Below are 24,393 nucleotides of genomic sequence, written 5' to 3'. Positions count from 1 at the left end.
GATGTTTAATTTACAATTGTTTTTAATATGTTATATTAAACATAGGATGCTGTTTTCATCCTATGTCTGTACTGCATTTAGTTATAGGTACATGATAAATAAGTTTACTACTATTAGGGTTTCAGTCTGATCAAAGTAACTTCTTTATTTCTTCATTTATTCTAGCCAGTTGAGTAATGCAATTTTCAGGCTAGGTGAACGCAGAAGACATTTGAAACCACAAAGGAAAGAGAGACGAAAGGTTGCAGCCCAGGCAGTCTCGGATGGGGATGTAAAACTTCTTATCAGAATATTGAGAGCATATAATATTCCTGCAAGAAAGGCACCAGCATCTAAGTAGGTGCAACATTCAATGAAAGCAAAGAGGGTATTTTTTAAATAATCTGTCTAGAGTTAGTCATGCACACTACAAGGTAATTTGCAGAAATTGTAGAGATTTTATAATTTAGTTCTTTTCATGGTGAAGTTTTCAGGTAAGCATAGAATATAACTATTAAGAATAAATTCTACAATGCTATTAAAGTAACTTAAATATCACTGAGTGAAAGACAGAATGAGACAGACACATTATTTATGCTAATGGAAAAATATTTACAAGAAAATATAATGAAAATGAAATATTACAATTCTAAAATATCATGTTAGCTCTTAAAACGTAGTATATGCTATATAGGTCTCTGATTTTCAACATGTTAGTACCTTTTTGTTATGTTTTTATTAAAAGTTCTACTAATATATTAGTTTAGTGTTCAGATATGTAGAAAAGTTTGCTGAAATTATTCATCGTAGCATAAAAGTCACCAAATCTAAACACATTCTTTTGTAAAATGAAAGGTCTGGTAGATTTTGAATAAAGAAAAAAAACCATTTTCTTGAAGTAATGTTTCACTTGAAAAGCATGGCTGTCTTTCACATTTACTATTCTAGAAATAACTGGAATTACTAGAGTATGGTGCTATAATGCAAACAGAGTTTCCTGTCAGAGATTTTTAAATAATACATAGCAAGAATAATAGGCATTGGGGCACATTTCAAGATGTTTTCTCTGGATCAGTCTCATTGATTTTAGCAGAATGCCATTATGCTAAACATATACATGAACAGAAGTAGTATTATTTCCCAAGCAGTCAAACACAAATAATTATCAATTTTGGGCCCATTGGCTTGGATAAACTTTTCATTTCATTTCCCACAGTGCTACTACCCCATATTTTACTCATCCCCATATTATTCAACTGATTCCTCATTTACCTTCCCCTGAATTACTCATTATCACCCAATTTCTCTAAAGCTGTAGTACACAAATGGTCATCTCAAGAGTACACATGGCCCTCACACCCCTTTTTTGCAACCTCCACAGCCCTGAGTATGAAACTTAATTTCAGCAGTTTCCTGCTGTTTTGAAATGAGAAACATATAAACAGAAGAATAGCACCTACTATACTGCTGTCCAGTTGCCAGTTGCCTTGCATTGAAGAGAAATGAATGAATGAATGAACAAATGTATTTATGTTTAATCCTTTTTTCTGTATTCTGCATTATTTTGGGGGATATGTCTGACTGTACCCAGCAGCCTCCTCTAAATAATATTCTTCAAAGTCCTTGTGTTGTCCCACGTATAGGTTCTGTGCTAGTATAGAACTTCATCAGAAAACATCTGTAGTTTGGGCAGGAGCCCTGTCTGCACAGTCTAGGAGAATACTCCTTTTTTTTTTTTTCTAGACTAGAAAAAAAACTTATATCAGAAAACTTAGACATGAATGCATTTACCAGCCCTGGATAATGATCCTTATGAAACCTCTGATCATGAGAAAATATATGAAACTGAAGCATAAGGAAGTAAATCATATTACAGTAAATGAAAATTTCTTCTGAATGAGTTCTGAATGAATATGTGACATATTTTTCAGTTGCCTTATGTTTACAAAGGGAGTATCTAGATAATAGTTTGCATTTATATAACTCTCCTGTATTTCCTGCAACTTCTATATGATTTATTGCTGTAATGCATTAAGAGAGAAACAAGTTATAGTGGAAAAATAACATTTGATCAATAGTAGTAAAAGCAGTCCATCAGCAATATCCATCTTTAGCAACAAAATGAAAAGTTTGCTGAGGTGCCTCTTCTGATAAGACTTTTCCAAAACTGATGTCATGCCAACTCATATTTTATCATGGCCTCTTATTGCCTTCTACCAGGAAATTTGAGTTACAACTTTTACTCAGATTTTCTTTACATTAACAGTCATCCTACTATTATGTATAAATAGACAGGATGTTGTGGTGCATTTTAATGAGAAAGACTGGCTGAAACATATGTAATATTCATGTTTAATATCCTAAGGGTTGCAGTTGCTTATTCACCATCTTACTTATCAAATCGTATGTCCCGAGGCAGACACATTCTATTAGGTAATTCAGCCTATACTGCCGACCTTCTCTCTGAGGTAATTATGAATTTTTTGCTCTTAAAATGGAGTTCCAATTTTTCATGTATGTCATATAAGCATTTACATAAGCCTCGAAGAAAACAATAATACATCTATACGGCAGTTACTTGAAAAATGTTACTTTGATTGAATAACAAAAGACCCTTTAATTTATCATAACCCTTTTCTGTTTCAGAATCTTGGATTATTCTGCTAATGTGAATGTAATTCAGTAGATGGATTTTAATGTTTTCATTATGGGGGCACAGGTTTTGGAAAGCCTCCAGCAAAAATATAACAACAAGGAACATAAAGGAAAATCCATAATTGGGTAGTATTTATTAGGGCCATCTCAAAAGAAGATGTGCAGTCAATTCTTTTACATGTCTTAAGGAAATACAAAATGTAGAAGACTATAGAAGAAAATAAAATTTGTGGTTATGAAATTTGCAGTTGGACCTGGATTAAATAGTGAGCTTTTAATGAAATGATTAGTGAGATCTTAAAAATGTATTTTTAATGTGGTAATTTCCATGCTTTTACAGCAAGACTAGGGTGATCTTTTTTCTAATTTCCTTATTTTGTATATCTACTCAAGTTTGGGTGTCACTCTCCTAGGCTATCTACAAAGCACTTTTATGAAAAATTTTTATGTATGTTTAAATTTTTCCATTTTATCATAAATATATTATTATTTGCATACAGGTTTTAATGATTGTTTAAATGTTATGGGCCTTTCAGGTTAATTTTTAGTTGTCATTTTAAGTTGGATTTTAGTGAATTGTTTTATTGATTTTTGATGTTGTATTTTATTTATTTATTTATTTCATTGTTTTGTACTGCATCTAATTAGAGGTGCATGAAAAATGAAATTACTGCAACTAATAATTATCATTTATTGGTAAAAGCACGGAAGATCTGGAGATTGTGATCTGGCCAGACCAAAGCAGCAAGAAAATCTGGGCACTGATCCCTGTATTAAAAGAGAAATTATTCATTTTATAATTCGAATGTGAGAGTATGAACAAAGGAAAACTTGAAACTGTCAAAGTGAAAATGAATTTGATGAATCAGAAATGAATAAATTTAGGTGAAAAGGGGAAGGCCTCTTGAACTCATATGATGATGTGATACACTACTTGGGGCATGACTGGATTATAACTGGAGACTGTGGTTCTCATCCTCCCTTAGGCATCAAGACCAGTTAGCTGGGTGTCTGGGCCAGTCACTCTCTCTCAGTCTAGCCCCCCTCAAAGAGTTATTGTTGTAGGGGGAATAGGAGACTGGAGCATTATGTGAACTCCAGAAGCCATGCTTTGCATGCTTTCCCTATCTTGTTATTCAGTATAACCCACTGCAATGTTGAAATTAGGTAAAGGGGCTCAAGATTCTTTATGTCTCGACTTTCCGTTATCACAATAATTCTATGAAAACAGAACTGGACAGGACTGAATTAGTTTGTGAGTATGGTGGGGAAAGCCAGCAAAAGAAAATTTGAGTTCAAAAATGGGCAGATTAGGCCCAGGGTTATGGAGAAAAAAAAATCCCCTAGTGCATCCCTATATGAGAGGCGGACCTGGAATGTTGATTACGGCTTCATTGTAAGCCCGTCTCCCTTCTCCTTCCCAGTGACGTCACTGAGAGTGAGCTATTTTTAAGAGGTTGGAAAGAATACTGGAAGCCACACTATGCATGCTTTCTCTACCTTACTGTATTTTGTGTATCGTTTTAGCATAAGTAGAAACAGAAAAATAGCATTTGTTAAAGTAAGAACTGGAGTGCATTATGTTCTGTCCACAGTGAGATGAGAAAGAGGTTGTTTAAATTTAATAACTGGTCTTCCCTTCCATTTTAATATGGTGAAACATTTGCTGCATATCTCTTGTTTTAGGTGACTGTGCATCCTTTTGTAGAAGTTATATTTCAGAAAACAGTTTATCAGACTAGTACTGCAGATGGCTCTCATCCATGCTGGAATGAAGAACTTCAAGTTGATTTTAAGTGAGTTAAGATTTCAGTGTTAATAAAATTTCTGTTTTGATAAAATGAATGTGGTATTTAAATTACTCAGTAAAGATTCCATGTCTTCTGTGTCCACATACTTCTTGCACTGCAATCTGTTCCATTTTCTTAGACATTGGACCTCAGTTGTACTGTATATGGACCACATACAATAGATGTTGATCCCAAAGTAACGATTTCTTATAATTTATTGCCCGAATGTTATGGGTTTGCTGAAGAAAACAGAGGAAAACAGTAAAACCTCATTTTAACATATTCAGGGAAGGGTATGTCTCTTATATCTGAATGTCTGGATAAATCCAAACTTGTCTCATTTGCGTGAGTTTATATAATTTACCTAATTATGTAATCGTGCCTTTAAAAAATCCTTTAAATTGAGAGTCCATTAAATCAGTGGGTCATTGAATCAAGGATATGTTTGTTAAATTGACATTTTACTCCAAATGATGCCATTTAATCAACTTTATAATTATGCAAATTATTTAAATTCACACAAAGGACAAGTTGAAAATTAACAGATGTGAATGGTCCATTAAATCAAGATTTTATGTATCAAACTTCATATTTCCTAAACCTAGATTTGATTTCAGAGTTTCACTGGACAAATGGAAGCATATGTATGAAGTTGTAGGGAGGATTCACATATTCTTTTTCATCTGCAGATACAGCAGGAATTCTTGAACATGTCCTAAAATATTGCACAAAGGTATAGGCAGTAGTTAAATGATTAATGGATGGAATTGGAATCCCCATGCTTAAATGGAATCTTTAGTCTAAGCACAGTATATAGTTTAAATAGCATTACTATTAAAATGAATATTGAATTTTTTTTTTTAATTTGAGTATGTTTAAAGTAGAAAAAGGATAATTCTTAATTTCATTTAAAATATTTTTTCTTTGTTTCAGCTCTCCAGGACATGATTATACCTTTTCAGGACTATCTAAAATAAAAGACAATATAAATATTAACATTTTTGATGAATTTTTGATTGAAAAGCATGAGGTAAATTGTAGATTAGAAAAAAAGTTTTTAAATAAGTGAAGAAATAAGACTGATTTGTAAATGTTTACAAGAAATCAGAATCAATAATAATATTTTTTAAAGTTTTGATTAAAGAACGGAAGGTCTACTAATAAGTCCAGCATATAATTGTTGCAATATTTCATATTATATTGTTTAAGAAAAGAGGATTTTATGCATAAACACTGTTCAGTATGCTCCTCAATCTAATTTTGTTCCTTGATGTATTTTTTCAGCTTTGATTGGTATACAAACTGACTGTTAGAGGAACATGCTGACTTGGCCAGTATGACCCACACTTTTGTCACTTCTCAGATTATTTTAATATTATGCATGAAATTACTCTTGAAGACCATTCAGAAGCTACAGTTGGTCCAAAATATGACAGTTTTGAATGGCTTCAATTGCAGTTGGGTGCAATTCAAAGTGCTGGTCATGATTTTGAAAGCATTTAAATATCTGTCTGGTCCTGCATGTTTCAGCGCAGCTTGTAAGAATGTATTTTCTCCACGTATGCCTCCCATCCCTGAAGATAAACAAGTATTCTACAAAAGTGGGCTTTTTCAGTGGCTCCCATTTTGTAGAATTATTGCCTGAAGCTTCCTAACTCCAACTCTTCTCAGTTTCAAGACTAGGCTGACCTTCCTTTCAGACTTTTGCCTTCATTATTCACAATATGATGCCCCTTTCTCTCTATCATACCTTTCTTTTAGTAACTCTTTCTCTAGTCTCAGTAAATCTAAAACAACCTCTTATTACACAGATTGGTGGTGCTGGTGGGAATCTTTTCTCCTTATTAGGTGTATGGTGCTTGAAATATAAAAGTGTCTGATGTTAAAAGACATGTCAATATCCATTCAGATTTTCACTGTTAAATGTTGCTTCATTTTTCTATTTATAGCATCAAGTCTGCATTGTTTTAGAATTGTGGCATAATTAATATTATAAATCAAATTAGGTATTGTCAGGGGAAAAACCATGTTAAACACGGGAGGCAGACACACCATAAAACAAGTCACTTCAAAGTTCTAAAAGCTTTATTAAATGTTAGTTCAACAAGCAAGTAAAGTTCAACCAATAGCATACATGGTATTCACTTAGATTCACATTGCGATGTTATGACCATTTTAATCGAGCCGTCAGGTAAACAGCTTGACCAAAATGGTACCGACCCCCTCAGATGCAATCCTTTTTATCCTTTAAAACCACAAACCACAGACATGACTCCTAGGTTTAGCAACTGATTCGTAACGTCCTTGGTGCTAATTTTACCATACCTTCCTGTTCTATTCCCATCAGCAAGTTGCTTAGTCTTGCATTTGACTTTTCCTGTCATTGCCCTACAGGTCACAAGAAGCTAATTTGGCTTTATCAGATGCAATCAAAACTAACATTAAAACATATAGAAGGCTACTAAAATTTTCCTCTCACAGTATTTTAACTGAGGAGAATGAAGTAAATATTATCGGATCCAAGAGTGTAGATCTTGTGCATATACAGTGATATATGTGCAGTGATTTCTGTTTTACTAAGTTGTAACTAAGAAAACATTTTTGGTCAGTTAAAAATTTTAAATATGTTCATTAGCAGTGTTTCAATTTGAATATGTTGCCATGGCACAATCTTAAAAAAATATGTTAGATAGATTTTGCGTAATTGTAGAAACGCTGTTGTTTCAAAATACATGTGCGCGCTCTTGCTCTCTCTCTCTTTTGCACATAGATACACACATTAATTTAAAATACAAAAGATTAATCCAAGTTATGTATTTCATTAGGATGCCTGCCCAAATAGTTGCAGTGGTCATTCTTACATTAGAAAGAACTGGCTTGGATCAATTGTGTTTCCTTTCTCTGCTCTACTCGAACAATCTAAGGTAATAAGGAAAAAAAAATGCTTTTAAACATGTTGTATTGTCAGTACAATCCCTGTAATGCAGCCATCTCATCAGATGTTTACTTTGATTGTATTATGTGCATTTTTAAAATGTATGTGTTCACAGATCTGTGGTACATTTCAAATAAATATGCCACCTGTTGTACTTGGATATACTTGGAGTAAGACATATGTACCCCCTAAAGAAGAATGTTTGGGGCAGAACCTGAAAGAATATAGCTTTTTAACCATCTTTGCCACTATTGAACCTCAGTTATCCTCTGCTGAAAATAATTTAGAACTAGATACGGTAGGTATTTGTAATTATCTCATTTGGTATATAAGATAATTTTAAAATAATGTTCTTTTAAGTGCAAAATACAATATAATTTGTTTGAAATTGTTAAATATTGTATTAGTTTTGAGTATGTATTTAGTTTGCAGATCATGAAGCAGAAACACTATTGCAAAGGGCATATATTTTTAAGCAAACATGGAGAGCAGTATTTCCAAAGAGAAGAATAATAACATCAGTTTTTAACAATCAGGGAAGGAATATTTTAGTAACTAAGTACATTACTTCTTTGAATCCACCACAACTGTTGCTAGATATGTATCCAGAAGATCCTAATTCAACTTCTGTAAGTATGAATTATTATTACTGAATGAAAACTTTCTGATTTGATTAAATATTTCTTTGATACATGTCAAATTATTTTTTCTTTCTAAATTTTCTGGGGTGCCAGTTAGAACTTTTTCTTTATATTTCTTAATGAACATTAAAATATAATACAATGAATGAATACTTGTTTGATGCATATTATAATTCCAAATATAACAAATCAGTTGGATTTGCTGATTTGATTTCCTGCTGATTAGATTCTTATTTATTTTGCAGGACCTTATATTGCGATTTGTATCTTTAATTCCTTGCATAGCAGATACAGTGGATGAAAATAATGATGTGGATGTATGGATGACATCAGAGGTAATACCAAATTTCATAGTTACACTGCTCTGCTGATTTTTAAAAATTGTTTTTATTTTTATGTAAATTGCACTGTTAGCCATCTCAAGTATATATATGGAAGTATGGTATAAATCAGTGTTTCTTAAACCTTTTTCTCTCAGGACCCCTTCTCACTTTTAAAAATTATGGAGACCCCAAAAGAGCTTTTGTATGGGTTATATTTATCAATATTTACCATATTAAAAATTAAAATTGATGTATTTGTTGCCACTACCGCTTCTCATGATTGTTTGATGGGATTTTAATATTGTATTATTTTTCAACATGGGCTGGCAAATAATTTTGATTTTGCAGACCCCTGAGAGGGTCTTGGGGGACCCCCAGGGGTCCTAGGACCACTCTTTAAGAAACACTGGTATAAATAATAACTAAAAATAAAATGTTAATTGTAATTTTATTTATATTTATATTTCAAATTTAGTCACTGCCTAAAGTGAGTGAGTAATTTTGCTTGTTCTTTTCTGAATTTAACTGAGTCTAAGAAATCTGTTGAATTATAGAATTATAGAAAAACAGCTTGTTATGGCCAGAGTGGAACCAAGGAAAGAAAAAGATCATTGACTGATGTGATATTTGGAATCTGGTGAAGGACTTAAATGTCATACTGCTTATCAGTTTAGAAAAAATAGTTAAATTATAAAATACTGTAGATATGTTTTCCAGCAGTAGAGAGAATATTCTTAGAAATTGTTCTCATGTACTCTGATAGGTAATAATACACAAAAAGAAGTCGAAATTGACTCTCTAATAGAGAGCCAGTAGAGTTCCCAGATTTGTTTCTGTCTTGCTCTGTGACAGGATATTATATCACCATTAGCTCACCAGCTTTTCCTCTCATGTTTCATACAGTTTCCACCTACTTCCATCTCGTTAGTTTGCTTTTTACCATTAAACCCATATTTTTCTTCTGATGAAGAACAATTCTTTAAAGCTTTGTTGGCACTATATCTAGTGATCAGAATGAGCAGGAAAGCCCAGGATTTCTTGCAGCTTCCTCAAAAGGTTCTCAGATGAGGAAGAATCCAGCTAAAACCAGAAAAGTAGAGAAGCAAATAATTGGCTATGGAACCAAGTCTTCCCGATGTGGGGGCAATATTACATCTGAATGTGTAAAGTCAAAAGACTCTGTTTCTCTGTTTTCTCTGCTGCAGATAGCCATCATCTCTCCCCAGCAGAGGTGTATAAGTTTCTGGAATAAATATGATAGAGGTAATCATCCGGACTTCACCAATCATTAGAGAAAGCATATTAAAGTTCCTCTACTCCAAACTTTAGATTAGAAAAAATATAATTAAGAACAAGTCTTCCAATTACTTCCTCACAGATCAAACAATATTCTTATATCTTGTTCTAGCAATTGCTTTCTCACTGTCTGTATAGCTTTCTTCCCAACACAAAATTTCTATCAAGTATTTTATTTCAGAAAAGAGCTGGAATTTTAATCAAAGTCTTCCTGCCTTTGAACTGAACCATCATTTTAGATATACAAATCACATATTAGAGATTTGCTCAATTTTTCCATAGATAAAAGGAAAGGAAAGGAGCAAGAAAGGAAAGGGGAGATTCTGGACTGAGTTTCACACTATGAGATGCTAGAAAAAACTCAGTCAATTCTGAGGAGGATTCTCTATCACTTTTCATGTGTTAAGGTAAAAGGGAAGATCATCTCTCTGAGGAGGATATTCAGATGCAAAAACATCATTTTATTAGGCTTTTCAGTCTGAGGAATTATCATTTTTTCTCTGTAAGGCATTCAGAATTCTTGCCCACTATATTCCGGTGATCCTTAGAATGCTTTTCATCAAATCCTGTACTTGTTTTCATGGATAATTATAGTTATGGCTGGAGGAATGGGGTTTTTCAAGACCTCCCATGGCTGCCCTTTATTTAGATACAGTAGTTTCCAAAAATAAGGATATTGTAAAAGAATTTGGAGAATAGGAAAGAGAGGCTGTTCTTAGAAATGTATACAAGGCTTCTCTTCTGGTTATAAGGATTTTCTCAATAGTATCCATAATAGCAAGAGTTTTGATAATCTTGGCCAAAGAGCTAAGAAAAGAAAAGGCCTTGGAGCACATATGGCTTTGACAATGGATAATAAAGTAGCCAAGATTGCAGCTTTTGTGGTTGATGCTAGTTCAAACTTTATTGAGTTTTGTACTGAATATGGCTTTTAGTTCAAAATCTTCATTCCTTTCTTTGGTAGATTTTTAATGTATTTATTTATGGCCTGGATAAAGATCTTTCAGAAATGCAGGCTTTAAGCCTTCATGGTGCTGGCAAAGAACACAATTTAAGCAGCAGTAAAACAGAAGTTTTCAATAGAGACACAGTATCTTCCTCACTGAAAGGACAACATAAATCTAAGATGAAAAACAACAGGCATAATGCCAGCTATCTACCAAAATAGATAATTTCTGCATCAGTGGGAGTGCTCAGAAGTAGATCAAGGAGTGCTTTGCAACCAACAGGAAAGTTATATTCTAAATTTGGTCTCCCCAACAGTGTTTCCACTTTTCTTCAAGGTCTTTCCGGAAAGAAAATTATCTTAGTTATCTTAGTCCCACAGACAATACGATATCTGTTGCAGGCTACCAAGGAAGTTCTATCAGCTCAGGTATCTGTAGGATCTTGCTGAATATTCTTCATTGTTCCCAAGAAGAATAGAGAGCAGAGAGCAGTATTGGACTTGAAAAAAATGAATCAATTTATCAGATAAAGGTAGTTTAGGATTAAGCATTCTGTCCTTTCCTGGCAGCCTACGGACCAAAGATTTCCTAACCTCTTACAGTCTTCCAGATTAATTCACATGCCAATTCAACTTCTTCATTATCATTTTTTGCATATTAGAAGGAATATTACCAATTCAAAGGCCTCTCCCTTGAGCTTTTTTCTCCATGCTTAAATTATTCACCAGCGTTTTTGTAATGTTCATTAATAATGAGTTTGGGTAAATATTGGAAAGAGTAATCACCATCTAATACCAGACTTGGGAGAAGTACTCAATATGCAATATGTTCAACAGCAAGATGAAGTCAGATCCAAGCCTAGAATTTAAATTTGGATCATTCACATATATTGGGCTTTATATCTATATTCAACAGTAGGCCTATCTTCTGTGTATATACAATTTATTGTTTGTTTGCAAGCAGGCAACTAATGCAACTTACTGAGACTGTTGTTAGTAATTTCCAGAACATGGGATCAAGTGCCTGGAATGCAGGGATTTATTGCTGTGCTTGGTGTGAAGTCTGACACGCACTTACCATTAAACTCCTTTCTTTTTTCAATAATGTACAGATGATATCCAGGGCCTATCCTCTCTTTAGTGAAGCTGAGTTTTTTTTACTGAGCAGAAGTTACACTTATGGTACTTATCTTTACACCTTATGTTAGGAAGCTTTTCTTACGCTGCTTGCCAGTTCATTAATAGGCTGGTAGATTGCTTTCTATTTAAGTACAAAAGTAGTATGTAACTGCAGTGAAGGAATTGTTAGGATAGATTGAACACCGAGTAATATTCATTTGGAGAAATATCTCATAATGGTGAAACCAGCAAAGGATATTTACTTTTCTGCCATCATCCTATATATAGAGACTATGATATCATTGCTCTTCCATATTTTGCAGCACCTTCTTTACTAGGATGCTAGGAAGGTTGCTAGAATAGTTGAAGGGTTATTCATTCTTTGCAGACACTTGATTAAAACAACTTCAGCTCCTGCTGATGTGATCATAGCAGTTGCTTGTTGTGTTACCTATTTTGGGCTCCTTTCAGCTTCTGAACCTCAAAAATGTAGTAGAAGAAACAATTAACTTATGGAATCTGGGGAGAGGGGTATAAATCTTGTTACTTTTTGAATAATATATGACTACCTGAAATAACTTGCTGCTTCTGAACTTCTTCATGATAATGGCACTCTACTATTCATAATGACATTTTACTATGTATGAATATGAACTATACATCTACTTTTTTTTCAAGTAACTATCTTTTTTTTTTTTTTGGTAGCATTGCATCGAATTGGGTGTTGGTAATAAAGAAGAACATGCAGTGCTTCTGTGTAATTATCTTCTGTATATTGGGAAAAAAGCATGGGTATTGTTGGGAACATCTGTGTTAGAAGTAAGCCTAGTAAAATAATTAAAACTGTGTTTCTGTGCTTCCCCAATAGTGTAGACTACATAATGAATGAAATTATAAAGCAGACTGAGATTGTTGTATGAAGAAAAGCATTAGCACATATGTTAAATTAAGCAACGTAAGCTAAGGAGGCTTTAAAAGAATCTTTCATGGGTTTCTTTTCAAACAAAATGATCTGATCTTCCACAAGTGAATTGGTCACGAATTAAACTGGTACCTACTTCACAGTATTCATTAATATTCACTAGCATATCTTGAAATGTTTCTTGCTCAGAAATAATGTACAGAAAAAGTTATACTGGAGATGGTTACATACAAAAAAGCATACATTTGGGAAGTTGTATAACAATTACATATTTATTGCAGTTTTAAAAAATAATTTGCCCAAAATAGTTGATGTAACGATTTCTTGCATGCATACTGTACCAACGGGATTTCAATTTATACTGATTTGCACATCCATACTAGTTGATTCCTTTTATTTAATTTCCAGATTTAAAACACTCTATTATAGATATTAAGGATTTGTTTCAGAACAAATTATTTCAAATGTCTGTTATTTGGAGGGTTGTTTAATTTCAAATTAAGTAATTGTGAATTATCCTTAATATTTAATTTGTTTCAGTAGAACTCATGACAAAAACTTTTCAAATTTTATTTTTCTTTTAAAAGTATATGATTTAATACTGAGAAATAATTACATACAGTAATGTCCTTTATCTTATTATCTTAAACCAGTATGGCTGGGATGGGGAACCTGAAATGAAACTGCACCATGATGGCTGGACTGTTGGGTGTTGGAATTAACATTTGGAGAGCCATAGGTTTCCTATTTCTGCCTTACATTTGTCAGTGTTCTCATTCTAAAACTTAAACTAGATATTTATATTAATGTATGTAAAGATGTTTTTTCAAAAGAATGCTAAATTAATAATTTATTAATCTAAAAACATAAGTAAATATAAAATTATTTATTTTGTATTTGGAATGGAACAAAACATTTTGCTAATATAGGGGAAAGTAGCTTATGTTGCAACGCAAGAAAATGGAGAATATTTTCTGTGGAATCCACTGAGTGGCCACTGCTATAAGCAGTTTGATGCATTTTGCCCGCTACAGAGTGTTGATTGCTTAATCAGTTGGGAAAATGTAAGTAATTATAATAAAATGGATTGAGAATGTATGTATAATCCTAACTTATCCTTGTAGTTAGACATTCCATGGTTATAATATTTGAATTAATTGGGAGGGGGGGAGATGAGATTCATTGAACCTTTATGATGCCTCTGTAATTTTTAAAAATCTAATGTAAGCAAACAGACTGATACCCTTCGGAGGAGCTTGTGCAACTTGCACAGCCTATCGTTACCCCATCATTTCTAACTACTAATTTCAGTTAGAAAGTTCTTGGACAGCTCTCTTTCCATTTCAACTTCCAGATACTTTCAGTTGTTTCTGTGTTCTCTTTAGCCGGAGGAGTTTCATTTCTCTAAGCTTGTAGTGAGTGTGAAGATTTGTAGCACAATTATAAATAATTGCTTGCTTTTTGGTTGTCACCAAAAATCATGTAAATTTAGAAAATGTCAGACATAAGATAAATGCTTTCTATATTTTGCAGTCTTAAAAGCTTTGTAACTCATGATTGCATTGCTATAATATAATGGAAATCTGAGAATCAGAAAACCACCCTTCTCTCACACCATTGGCTAAGAAGATCTTGCCTTCTAATGTTAGAAGTTAGTCTGTGTTACACTGAATAAATACTGTAAAGTACAAACTTGTAAATTTTCTCTTAGAAGGTAGCTGCCCATGTCCCAACTGGCAGTGAATTAAGTGTTTTCCCCAGCACTATTTTCATTGTGCCAAACCTCCAGAGTCAATATTACTACAAACAGAAATTTCTGAAACAAATTTTCAGTGAGAAAATGGGGAGGAAATTATTAACCCCTTTCATGTACTTCCAATCAAAACTAGGGCTCTACAATTACTTTTTCAGAGGAAAAAGATGAACAAGTTGAAGCACACATTTTAATTACCTATTTTATTTGATATCTAGTTTAATGTCTCAGCATAAGAAACTCACAGAGAACTCAAAAACAAACAATATTTGTGTATATGAGAGGAATTAGTAATATGCTTGAGCAGATAAAAACTATTTTCTAATATAGATAACATCTGTAAGTTACTACTGTTTTTTTTAATATGTAAGTTACTACCTTGTGAGTATGATGATGCCTTTAAGCTGGAACTTGATTCTTTTCTTATTTTATTTCTATATATTTTGCTGATTATATTAGTAAAATGTATATGTCAAAATTATAAATTACAACTGCATTTATGTGCAAACAAAAATGCTGAGTGAGAAGACACCAAGAGGTTTGTGCCTTGTGAGGGAATAAATTCACTACATAAGTGAAAGACAGTATAATGAATATAGATTTAGGTAGAATAAATAAGAAATCTGTGGTAGGTTTTTTAGATCTCTGATAATGATATGAACTCAAATTACAACTGTCTTGATACTTAATTTCTTATGATACTTAAATTCAAAAATGTGGCGCATCAAAAAAATGTTCTAAGGTTTTAAAGTCATGATTTAACATATTTAGTTTTTTAGATTGAGTTAGATTTATAAAATAATGTTTTGTAGGTCATTTTTAAAATAATATTTTATAGGTCTGGTTTAACATACAACAAAATAATTCACCAATGTGCACCAGTTTTGACATTTCAAAGGAAGGCTTTTGGAAACAATTGCTTCCATACAATTTCCAGAATTCAAAAGCACAAACAGTGCAGGTAGGAAGTATTTCAGTGTGTATCTATAAATTATAATTTACAGTTGAAGGAAGAAATTAAGCTGAAAATGTTTACATGGGGGGGGGGATTATTCCCTTAAAAATGGGATGTCTGTAGAAAGAGGTAGATATAAGGAAAGTAGATTAAGGGCCCAGTGGAACTAGTATTAAGATATTGCCAGCCACTCTGATTCAGGATAAGATGGGATAAATTTGCTTAACATTTAATGAAACATTCTAGCACTATCTACCCTGACAGTAATGTTATCTCTATAATTGTGTGAATCATACTGTTGCTTCTAGAAATGCAAATGGCAAACACAATCAGCTATGTGGTTTTTTAGCAGTTTGGATTTGGGGCTATATGCATTGTTGACAAGAAAAACTTGGCTATAGTAAAACAAGCGCTGGCCATGGGTCCATAATCAAAATTTAAGGAGCTGGAGCATACAAGCAGTATTGGGAACAGTTTTTCTGACTTGGGAAGCACACAGAACAGCTATCTAATGATATCCAAAGTTTTCTTAGCAGTTTTACAGCCATCATTTCTTGTTTATCAGACACTCTTGGCCAGATGCGGAACATTTTTGTTGCTTAACCTCTGAATACAGTAAAACAAGGTCAAGAGCAAGAAGTCATGGGGAAAGCCTGTAAGATAGGAATGAACCTACAAAGTGCTCTAATATTTAAATGGGGCTTATTTATCTGTTGGTGAAAGGGATAAGATTACAGATTGAAAATGGGAAAATGTCTAGAAACCTAGGAACAAAATACGAAACCAGTCCTCAGTGAAATCAACTCTTTTACTGTTTTTTACCATTTCTATTGGAGACAAAGTATATGACTCTGAGATCATTCTAAGGGACACGTCCATCAGATGATATGCAAGTATTTATGTGAGTTGCAAACAGGCTTGGAAGCCACCTTGCTCTCCAACTCAAGCCAGTTCTCAGCTGCCAAGAAGAGCTTTTTCTGCCTGCCTTCCTTCATTCTGTTTGGGGAAAGGTCTCACTCCTAGCAGCAACTCCTCAAACTGCAACTGCAAGAATATTTTGTTACATTACTGATTCAAATAATCTCTGATAGACAGGAGGGTTTAACAGCAGTAGCCCAGAAGGATGATTTTCCATACCCTTCAAACACTTTCAGATCAGTGGAGAAGACACAGCTGATTATCACTTCAGAGAGAGAGAGAGTATCTTTGAATGGAATGTTAGGATTTGGGATGTCTGTTCCTGCATCCCAGCATCAGCCTTGATTATCAGGAACATAAGCCTTGGCAGTTAAGAACTGAATAAAATTCAGTTTCCTTTCTCTATGTGAGGGAAAAGATGTTAAGGAAGAAGGAATATGAAGTTTTGCAGTCTTCAGAGTAAAACAGCAGTTTTTCATATTAGGAAAACAGTTGTAGATATTACTGTTACTGGGACAAGTTTTTATCTATGATGTTTCTAAACACTAAGTATTAAATAAGAGTAGCATTTTCCAAGCATACCTTTTTCAGTATTGAGAAATAATGAGTTCAGAATATCTGTCAAAATCTTGGTTAGCTTGCATCTGAATGTTCCATGATTGTGCAATTTCTTTTTATTCTGTTTCAGCCAGAAAAAATATTATATGTGTCGACTGATGAACATTTAGTAGATGAGTTACAAAATAGGTAATTACTCTGATTAATAATAATCTTTAAAGTTGAGGGACTCAGTGCCAAACTACATATTATTCTGATCACTTTAAAAAAATGTTTTGAAACAAATTGTTCCTGGGGTTGGATCAGGCCCCTTCCTTTTTATAGTTTAGGAAAAGTTTCAAATTATGTATTTACCTAGACCTTCTAATGCTGTCTAGCTTTGTGGTTATATTTGTAATGCTTTTAATGTTATTTTTATTGTTTTTTTATTGTATGGCCACATTCATTCTTTCCAAGGAAGTACACGAAGATGAACAGCAATCATGCTGCTACAAAAGGGATTTTTTTTTTAAGTTAAAAAAAAAAGTAAGGTGATCTCCCTCCTACTGCAAGTTCCAAAAGGAATCCACACTCCTTTTCAGCTTGCACTTTCTATACCCAACTTTCCCCAAGCTTCATGAACAGGATGATTAACAAAAAAGTTAAGACACTTAAAAAAAATAATCAGTCTTTAAAAGCACTTCCCACAGCATTAAATCTATTTCTCTGGAACTGTGAAGGCTACATCCCAACAAACAGAACTATTGTATGTGGAAATTTTATCCCATTATAGTGACAGTTGTTTATCATCTTCCAATGCTGATTTCTTTCTTCTTTCTGTCTGCTGGTCAGAAGAAAACTTCAGAATAAATTCAATTCCATTCACTTGTCTTTATCTATTGCAGCAGCAACAGTGCTATTCAAAAGACAGAGCCTATTAACAGCATTTCCTTTTCAGTTTTTTAATTCAGCGTCTTCCACTGTTCCAGCTTGTTCTGTAGCTACTTTAGCTGTGTAATTTTTTCCAACAAAACTAACATCTGATGCCCCTTCACAAGCTGTACACTGTGTTCAGAATATCATTACATCTGGAAGTGGTCAGAAAATAGTTCAAAAGTTTCATGATCATAAAGACCCTTCATACAAAATAGTATTTGCTTTTTTTTTACCAATAGATAAATTAACAGTATAATGACTATAATGATAATAAAAATCCTATCTTTCTTTGAAAAACAGAATTGAAAGAACATTAAAAAATAAAATAATGGAATGGCGATCACATCTTCCAACTCGATGGCATCGACAGTGTACTAGTGTCTTAAGACAAATTCTTCCCAAGCTTGAGTTTAGAAATGAACATATAACCAAAGAAAAAGAAGAAAGTTATTTGGAGGCTTTTCAAGAGCATTACTGGGTTAGTGTTTTGTTACTGTTTTACTGAAATGTTCATTTGGGGGGAGGGGCATCTGCCAAGCAACTTTTCATAAGAAGGGCTACCACTGGAAGAAATATTACCTGTTCTATGCACATAGAAGCATATTTTGCTTGTCTGTAGCAAGTAGAATTTGGATCCTGGTTGTCAGTGGTCAGTCACTAACAAAAATTGATTAGTGGCTGAGCTCAGAGATTCCAGCTTGGGGGAATCAAATCTAAGAAACAGAAGATTTAGGAGGTAAAGCCAGGTACCAAACTATTGTATGAGATAAACCAGAGAAGTAAAACAACTATAAGCCAGAGCCAGAAAAATTATAGTTATCCAGACAATGTCCTCAACTTGGGTAGGTACCTTTATAACTTTTCTTATTGAGAAAAGCCAAGGATAAACTTCAGGCAATTCCTTAGAGTATTTTGCTACCCAAACAGTTGTACCAATATGAATACTGGTTAATCACTACAGGACATGGCACAACTTTACACAAAGGTATTGTTCCCAGTGCCTGATAGTATTCTCCATCTATCCTTGTATGAACAGTAGTAGTAGAAAGCATGGACTTATAGATTCCTAATAGATATGCTGGTTTAATTCTCCTAAGCAATTTTCAAACACACCCCCTTCATGCCATTAGAAGAATAACTTAATGTAAATGATTGTCGCTATCTGTTCTTTTGTCCTGTCATCAACTCTCATCACAATCTTCTTTCCCCTTGCAGAATTTGCAAGGTGTATGATATCAAACCCCTTTAGAAAAAAATGTGGTACAAAATTACTATTATCTCATGATTACTTCTTGTGTTTCATTTATACTGCACTACACTGCTAGTGCTTCATAAAACAGGCAAGTAGAAATAATTTGTTCCAACTCTGGACAGTTTTGTAAGAAAATGCTTTCTTTTCAACCATCTCTAAGTTATTTAAAATTATTTCAGGCGATACCAATTCTCTCAAGTTCAACTACTTGAAAACAACCGTTATCTTCCACAGTCTTTCAATCACAACAGGTTGGTATGGCATTATCCTTATTAAGCCATCCCACTATCTTCCAGGTGCTTCCAGTAACATAAAGGAAATCAGTTACCATTCCTTCTTCCAGATAGAAAAACCAAAAAAAAAATCTAACTATTATTCCTTGAAACACTCCCAAAGAGAGAAGTTTTCTAAAAGAGGGAACAATGTCACATAGCATTTCTCACTAGATTTCTGTTACTCCAAAGGAATTACCATCCCTTTTGATTCTATTGACATCATAATCACAATTTCTTGAGTCTAATTAACTGTCTCCACCCCACTAGCTATACTGAACAGACAAAAGCTGACACAATTGTGTTTCTCAGATTGGGAGATTATAGAACCATTGCCTTTGATTTCTCAGCCAATGACTTATCCAATCTATTCTCAGTTCTATTCTCTTTAGGAGTGATTTCACTGCCTTGTTAGCGGATCGACATCATTGCCAGCCTCCTACTTCATCCAACTACCCTACTGGAGAGACAGGTGCTAGGATGATTACTCTCACAATTTTATTACTCCTTACAGAGAAGTATTACACTGTGAGATAACATTATATAGATGATCAATATCATAGTTTATATCCTTTTTTCTACGGGGCTGAACTACACTAGACATTTTACTCTCCTATATCTGCTGTGCCAGTAAGCAGCCTCTGCCATGATATCAAGATTTTCAGATCCACCTTTTAAACTGCAGCTGGCACAACAAATACTACTAATTTCTTTACCTTTAGTATCTGTTCGTCTGGTACCAACAGTAGTCTTTATTTGTTTCACTGGTATTAGTTCCAATACCACCAATGTCAGATTCTTGGCTAAGCAATAAGAGTTCAATATTCTTCCACCACTGTATATTCTTTAACACGCCCTATCCTTGCCCACCCTCCATTCTGAAATCTCCAAACTCTTGAAGAAGCACATAAACCAATTTTATAAAGTCTGCTTCACATGAATTCTATTCTCAGTATTTCCTTGGGAAAAAACAGAGGGTTGAGACCAATATTGGATCTCTATGATCTAAACTTCTGTTCAGAATAAGAAGATTCCAGATGGTTACTCTGTTCAGCATCTTTTCCTTGCTTTGTCAAGGAGACTGGTTTTTTTAATTTTATCTGCTTACATTTATTTTGCAATCCAGCCTTAGCATTAGGTTTTTTTCTCATTCCCTTAGCCAAATCTTCTCGTATTAGATACTCCTTTTCAACCTTTGCACTACACTGAGCATTTTCACTAATCACCTGCCACCAGACACCGCTCACCTCTACCTTAAGTGGATCCGGATATTTGTTATAGAGATGATTGGCTGATCATAGCCCAGTCACATTTTTGCTTTAAATTCACATCCAAAAGATACATTCCATCAACCAGAAGAAATCTTAGCTGCAGCCAACCCCATCCATCCTCTTGGAATAAGTTTGGATTTGTGTCAGGCCACAACTTTCTTATAACAAAGCATTGAGCCACTCTTGCCTTGCAACTGAGACTCAGTCTTGGAATTTCATCCCTGCTTTCCATACTCAGAGGCTTTTTATGATTGACAGCAGTGTCTTCATCACTAAAACAATGTTTCAGACTTCCCATTAGATTATTTCAGCAGCAGGTCTTGTTTTCATCCACACACTATTTTCTCTATGCATGTCTAACTATGACCCAGTTGGTAAATCAGTTTATTTTATGGGATTAGTATTAAGGATTTTGATAAAGGGGTTTTCCTTATGTATTCCTCACCATCAGTGCTTCTATGTCTAGAGATATTTAGGTCAGTCATTTCAGGATGGATGAGTTTACCTGAGGGTACCAATCATATCAGCTGTCTGGAACTATTTACAGTGTTAAAAAAAGTGAGTTCCCTCAGTCATCCCCTTCAGCACAAAGTAGTGTTGCAAATAGCTTCTGAGTGTTGTTTTTTATATCAAGCAATGGTAGCACATCCCACACATCTTATTGTCCAGTTCTAGAATTAGTGTGTCTACCATCACTTAACACCCATGTACATTTTTTTCTCAGTCACAGATGAGATAGATGCTCTCAGCAATTCAGTCATGGACGCTAAACCCCACAGTTGCTCATAATCTTCACAAAATGGAATAACACCATCTCTTAGCCTATTTGCTGCAAAAATGTAAGTTTTGCAAATTAAACTGAATTTGGGAAGCCTAAGAAGCTCTATTCCTTCTACTTTGGATTACTTGTTTCTCAGTAATTCTCTGCTCATGAGGTTATTCAACAAGCTTGTCCTCAAGATTTTTCCATACATTCTAATCATCCCATGGCCCAGACAACTCTGGTTCTTGACCATTGTTTGGGCTTCCAACGTCTGGTACCAAGGAAACATTCTTCATCCCATCCTATCATTCTTCTACTTCATTGACTGATTCCTGCCATTGGAATCAGGAAATATTCTGATAGTAGCAGAAAAACAATCAACTTGCAACTTCTACAAAGCCAAGTGGTCTGCTTAGTCCAAATGTATTTCCAGTTGGGGTTGCACTTGATTAATTGAACCCTTCAAACAATCTTTTGTGTGTTGTAATATTCTTCTAAGGCTTTAGCCCTAACCTCTTTGGGGATATACAGTACCTATTGACCATTTCGGCATTCCATATTCACATTAAGCTTTGTATCCCCTCTCTTAAAACCTTCTGAAGTATCTGCCCAAAGTATACTATTTTTTTCAGCATAGAGCCTTTCCTTATACTTTCAGGGTGCCTCGCAAACTCTGAACCTACAGTCAAAGTTGCTGACATTAGGGCTAGATATCACCTTTCTTCCAAACATTACATCCTTAATGAAGCTCTGTATAGTACTTTCTACCCAATACCTTTTACTCCCCTGAATTCTTATTACAGAGCTTTGTTTTTTTACTTAAACCCTTCAGTTGTGCCAGATGGATTTTTATGTCTTTCTAGGATAACAGGAAAGGATTGCCAGTTATGCCTCAGTGTTTGCAAAATGTGTTATTGCCATCACTGCATTGTCTTATCCTCTAGCCAACAATAATGTACAATATCAGGTCACGTCAGAGTTTACCAAAGCCACTACCATTTCAGCTACTTTCTTTCTAGTGTTCCTGGTGCAAAAACTGAGAATACAACATTCATCCCATTTGCAGACTGCAGAAAAGAGATGCAAAATATCACATTCTTTCTTGCTTTTGTTTTTGTTTTAGAATGACCACCTTAGGCCTGCATTGCTTTTTTATGGAGGCTGTCTGTAGTATGGTGAGTGCCACCTCAGCTTTCATTTCAGCCCCTGATCACTATAGTGTTGGGTTTTTGTTTGTTTGTATGACCCTTTCCCTAGTGGCTGCAAGAACATCCACTCAGAGGATTTCTGGTGTAAGAATGCTATAATAAAAATGATGAGATTATCCTTTGCTCAGAACCACATATTTCCTCCAATGGAATTCTCTCCCCATAGATATATAATTGTCCTCATCGGTCATGATTTTTTTAAAAAAGTATTCTTCTTTAGGTACCACGAAAGGGTTTCCAGTGCCTGTGCAGAGAATGTTTTAAACCTTAAGTTTTGGCAGGCTCCATTGTCTTCTCTCTGCCATTATACGTGCTTCAAGATAGTTCTGTTATTTATGTCACTTCCTTTTCAACTGTTGCAGCATTAGCATCTCAGAGCTCTTTGATTCATATTTCTTGAACTTTTTCATAATTCTTAGTCTCTTCACGTAAACATGACTAATGCATAGAGAAGAAGATTCAACCAGATGATTTGGTAAGGTTTAGTTCCTCTTTGTTCTTCATGTGTGTGATGCACCCTCCTTTTTCAACATAGTATAGTCTTAAAAGAGAGCCAGTTTGGTCTAGTGGCGAAGGTACCATGCTAGAAACGGAGACTCACAGTTCTAGTCCCACCTTAGGCACGAACCCAGCTGGGTGATCTTGGGCCAGTCCCTCTCTTTCAGTCCTAAGAAGGAGACAGTGGCAAACCATTTTCGAAATCTTGCCAAGAAAATGCCAGGGACTTGTCCAGGCAATCACCAGGAGTCAACATTGATTTGAAGGCGCACACACAGACACATAGTCTTAAGGACATTGTTTTGCAGATGCATGAAATATGGGAATAATCTCCCACCGATAAGCTCTCTTTGTATTGCCTGTTTCCAGGAAGGACGCTTTGTGGCTTCATGTGCCAAATTTCACAAATGGTTTGTGAAACAAGAAATTGATCAGCCTGACTCTGAGCTTTATGTAGAAACTTCATAATAAACCTTTAGGTTCCAAGCTGGGTGTCTTTCTTACCTGAAAATCCTGCTCACAATAATTGTCGATTGCGACTGTAACACTGGCCTTGGCAGTGGGGTCTAATAAAAACAAAATGTTCAATATTAATACAGATACTTCCTGGGGAGTGGTCCAGTCTACAGTATTGAGTGCCTTGGCCATGGGGTGATCATATTAAAGCTATCAAAGGCAATATCATATGAAATCAGATTCAGAACCATAAAAGAAAAAGAAAGTGGAAATGTGGTCCTTGCACATTTTAAATCCCATATTAACTCTCTGCTGTCTTTAAAGTCTCCAGCAGATTTTCATTAAACTGATAATACAGTTGCAAAACTTGGTAAAGTCCTACCCTTGAGTTCATAGTAAGAGGGAGAATTATGGAAGAAATCAGTAGAATTGGTGTCATCCCATAATAGCAGGAGTGAAAGTCCTTTTCTGCCTATACATGGTCATTACAACCATTAACATTCTCCAGATTCTTGCTTCTCTTACTACATATGTTGACCTCCGCATTGTTGTTGGTACCCATATAATTGCATCTTATACTTTAATGCTGAAACTGCAACATTGTTATAATAACAATTAGTTAATGAAGTTTATCAGACATTCCCTACTTTACTTATTTGAGTTTCTTAGTGACTATAGCCCTTTTCATCTGATTCAATGATAGTTGATCTGGATGCAGATGTTAAATACAGTATAACTGATATTATACAGAACAAATGGAGAATGATAGGCGTTTGGGATATGGAGGCCAAACAACTTCAAATATTTACTGCTGATAATTTTATAGAAAATGCCATCTGATTAATAATCTCTTATAATCTCTTATTTTCTCCTAGCCTTACTGAGTGAGTTAAAGGCTTTTGACAGAATCCATCCTTTAGGCCTCCTATCCCTTGGAGTCAAGAAAACTTCTGCCATATTCATGGGGA

At 34.4% G+C, this 24,393-nt stretch overlaps 1 protein-coding gene across 4 annotated transcripts in view; it reads left to right on the top strand.

The window, feature by feature from the left end:
- The window catches only part of CC2D2B (coiled-coil and C2 domain containing 2B), a 74,829-nt gene that overhangs the window by 40,903 nt on the left and 9,533 nt on the right, over positions 1-24,393 (top strand). For 3 of the 4 annotated variants that reach the window (XM_088128934.1, XM_088128933.1, XM_088128935.1), the window contains 13 exons: positions 166-336; positions 2,345-2,447; positions 4,321-4,430; positions 5,358-5,454; positions 7,250-7,348; positions 7,475-7,657; positions 7,785-7,988; positions 8,246-8,335; positions 12,390-12,503; positions 13,536-13,670; positions 15,198-15,320; positions 16,921-16,979; positions 18,006-18,183. In XM_088128934.1, coding sequence (XP_087985060.1) covers positions 166-336; positions 2,345-2,447; positions 4,321-4,430; positions 5,358-5,454; positions 7,250-7,348; positions 7,475-7,657; positions 7,785-7,988; positions 8,246-8,335; positions 12,390-12,503; positions 13,536-13,670; positions 15,198-15,320; positions 16,921-16,979; positions 18,006-18,183 — 1,666 coding nt within the window. The remainder of the gene's footprint in view (positions 1-165; positions 337-2,344; positions 2,448-4,320; positions 4,431-5,357; positions 5,455-7,249; positions 7,349-7,474; positions 7,658-7,784; positions 7,989-8,245; positions 8,336-12,389; positions 12,504-13,535; positions 13,671-15,197; positions 15,321-16,920; positions 16,980-18,005; positions 18,184-24,393) is intronic. The other variant, XM_088128936.1, reaches the window with a different exon arrangement.

The sequence above is a fragment of the Python bivittatus genome, unplaced genomic scaffold, assembly GCF_059951505.1.
Source record: "Python bivittatus isolate LINGU-HERP-01145 unplaced genomic scaffold, Pbiv_v1 ctg000780_np1212, whole genome shotgun sequence".
Taxonomy (NCBI): domain Eukaryota; kingdom Metazoa; phylum Chordata; class Lepidosauria; order Squamata; family Pythonidae; genus Python; species Python bivittatus.
This window is presented reverse-complemented; position numbering and strand designations above follow the sequence as displayed.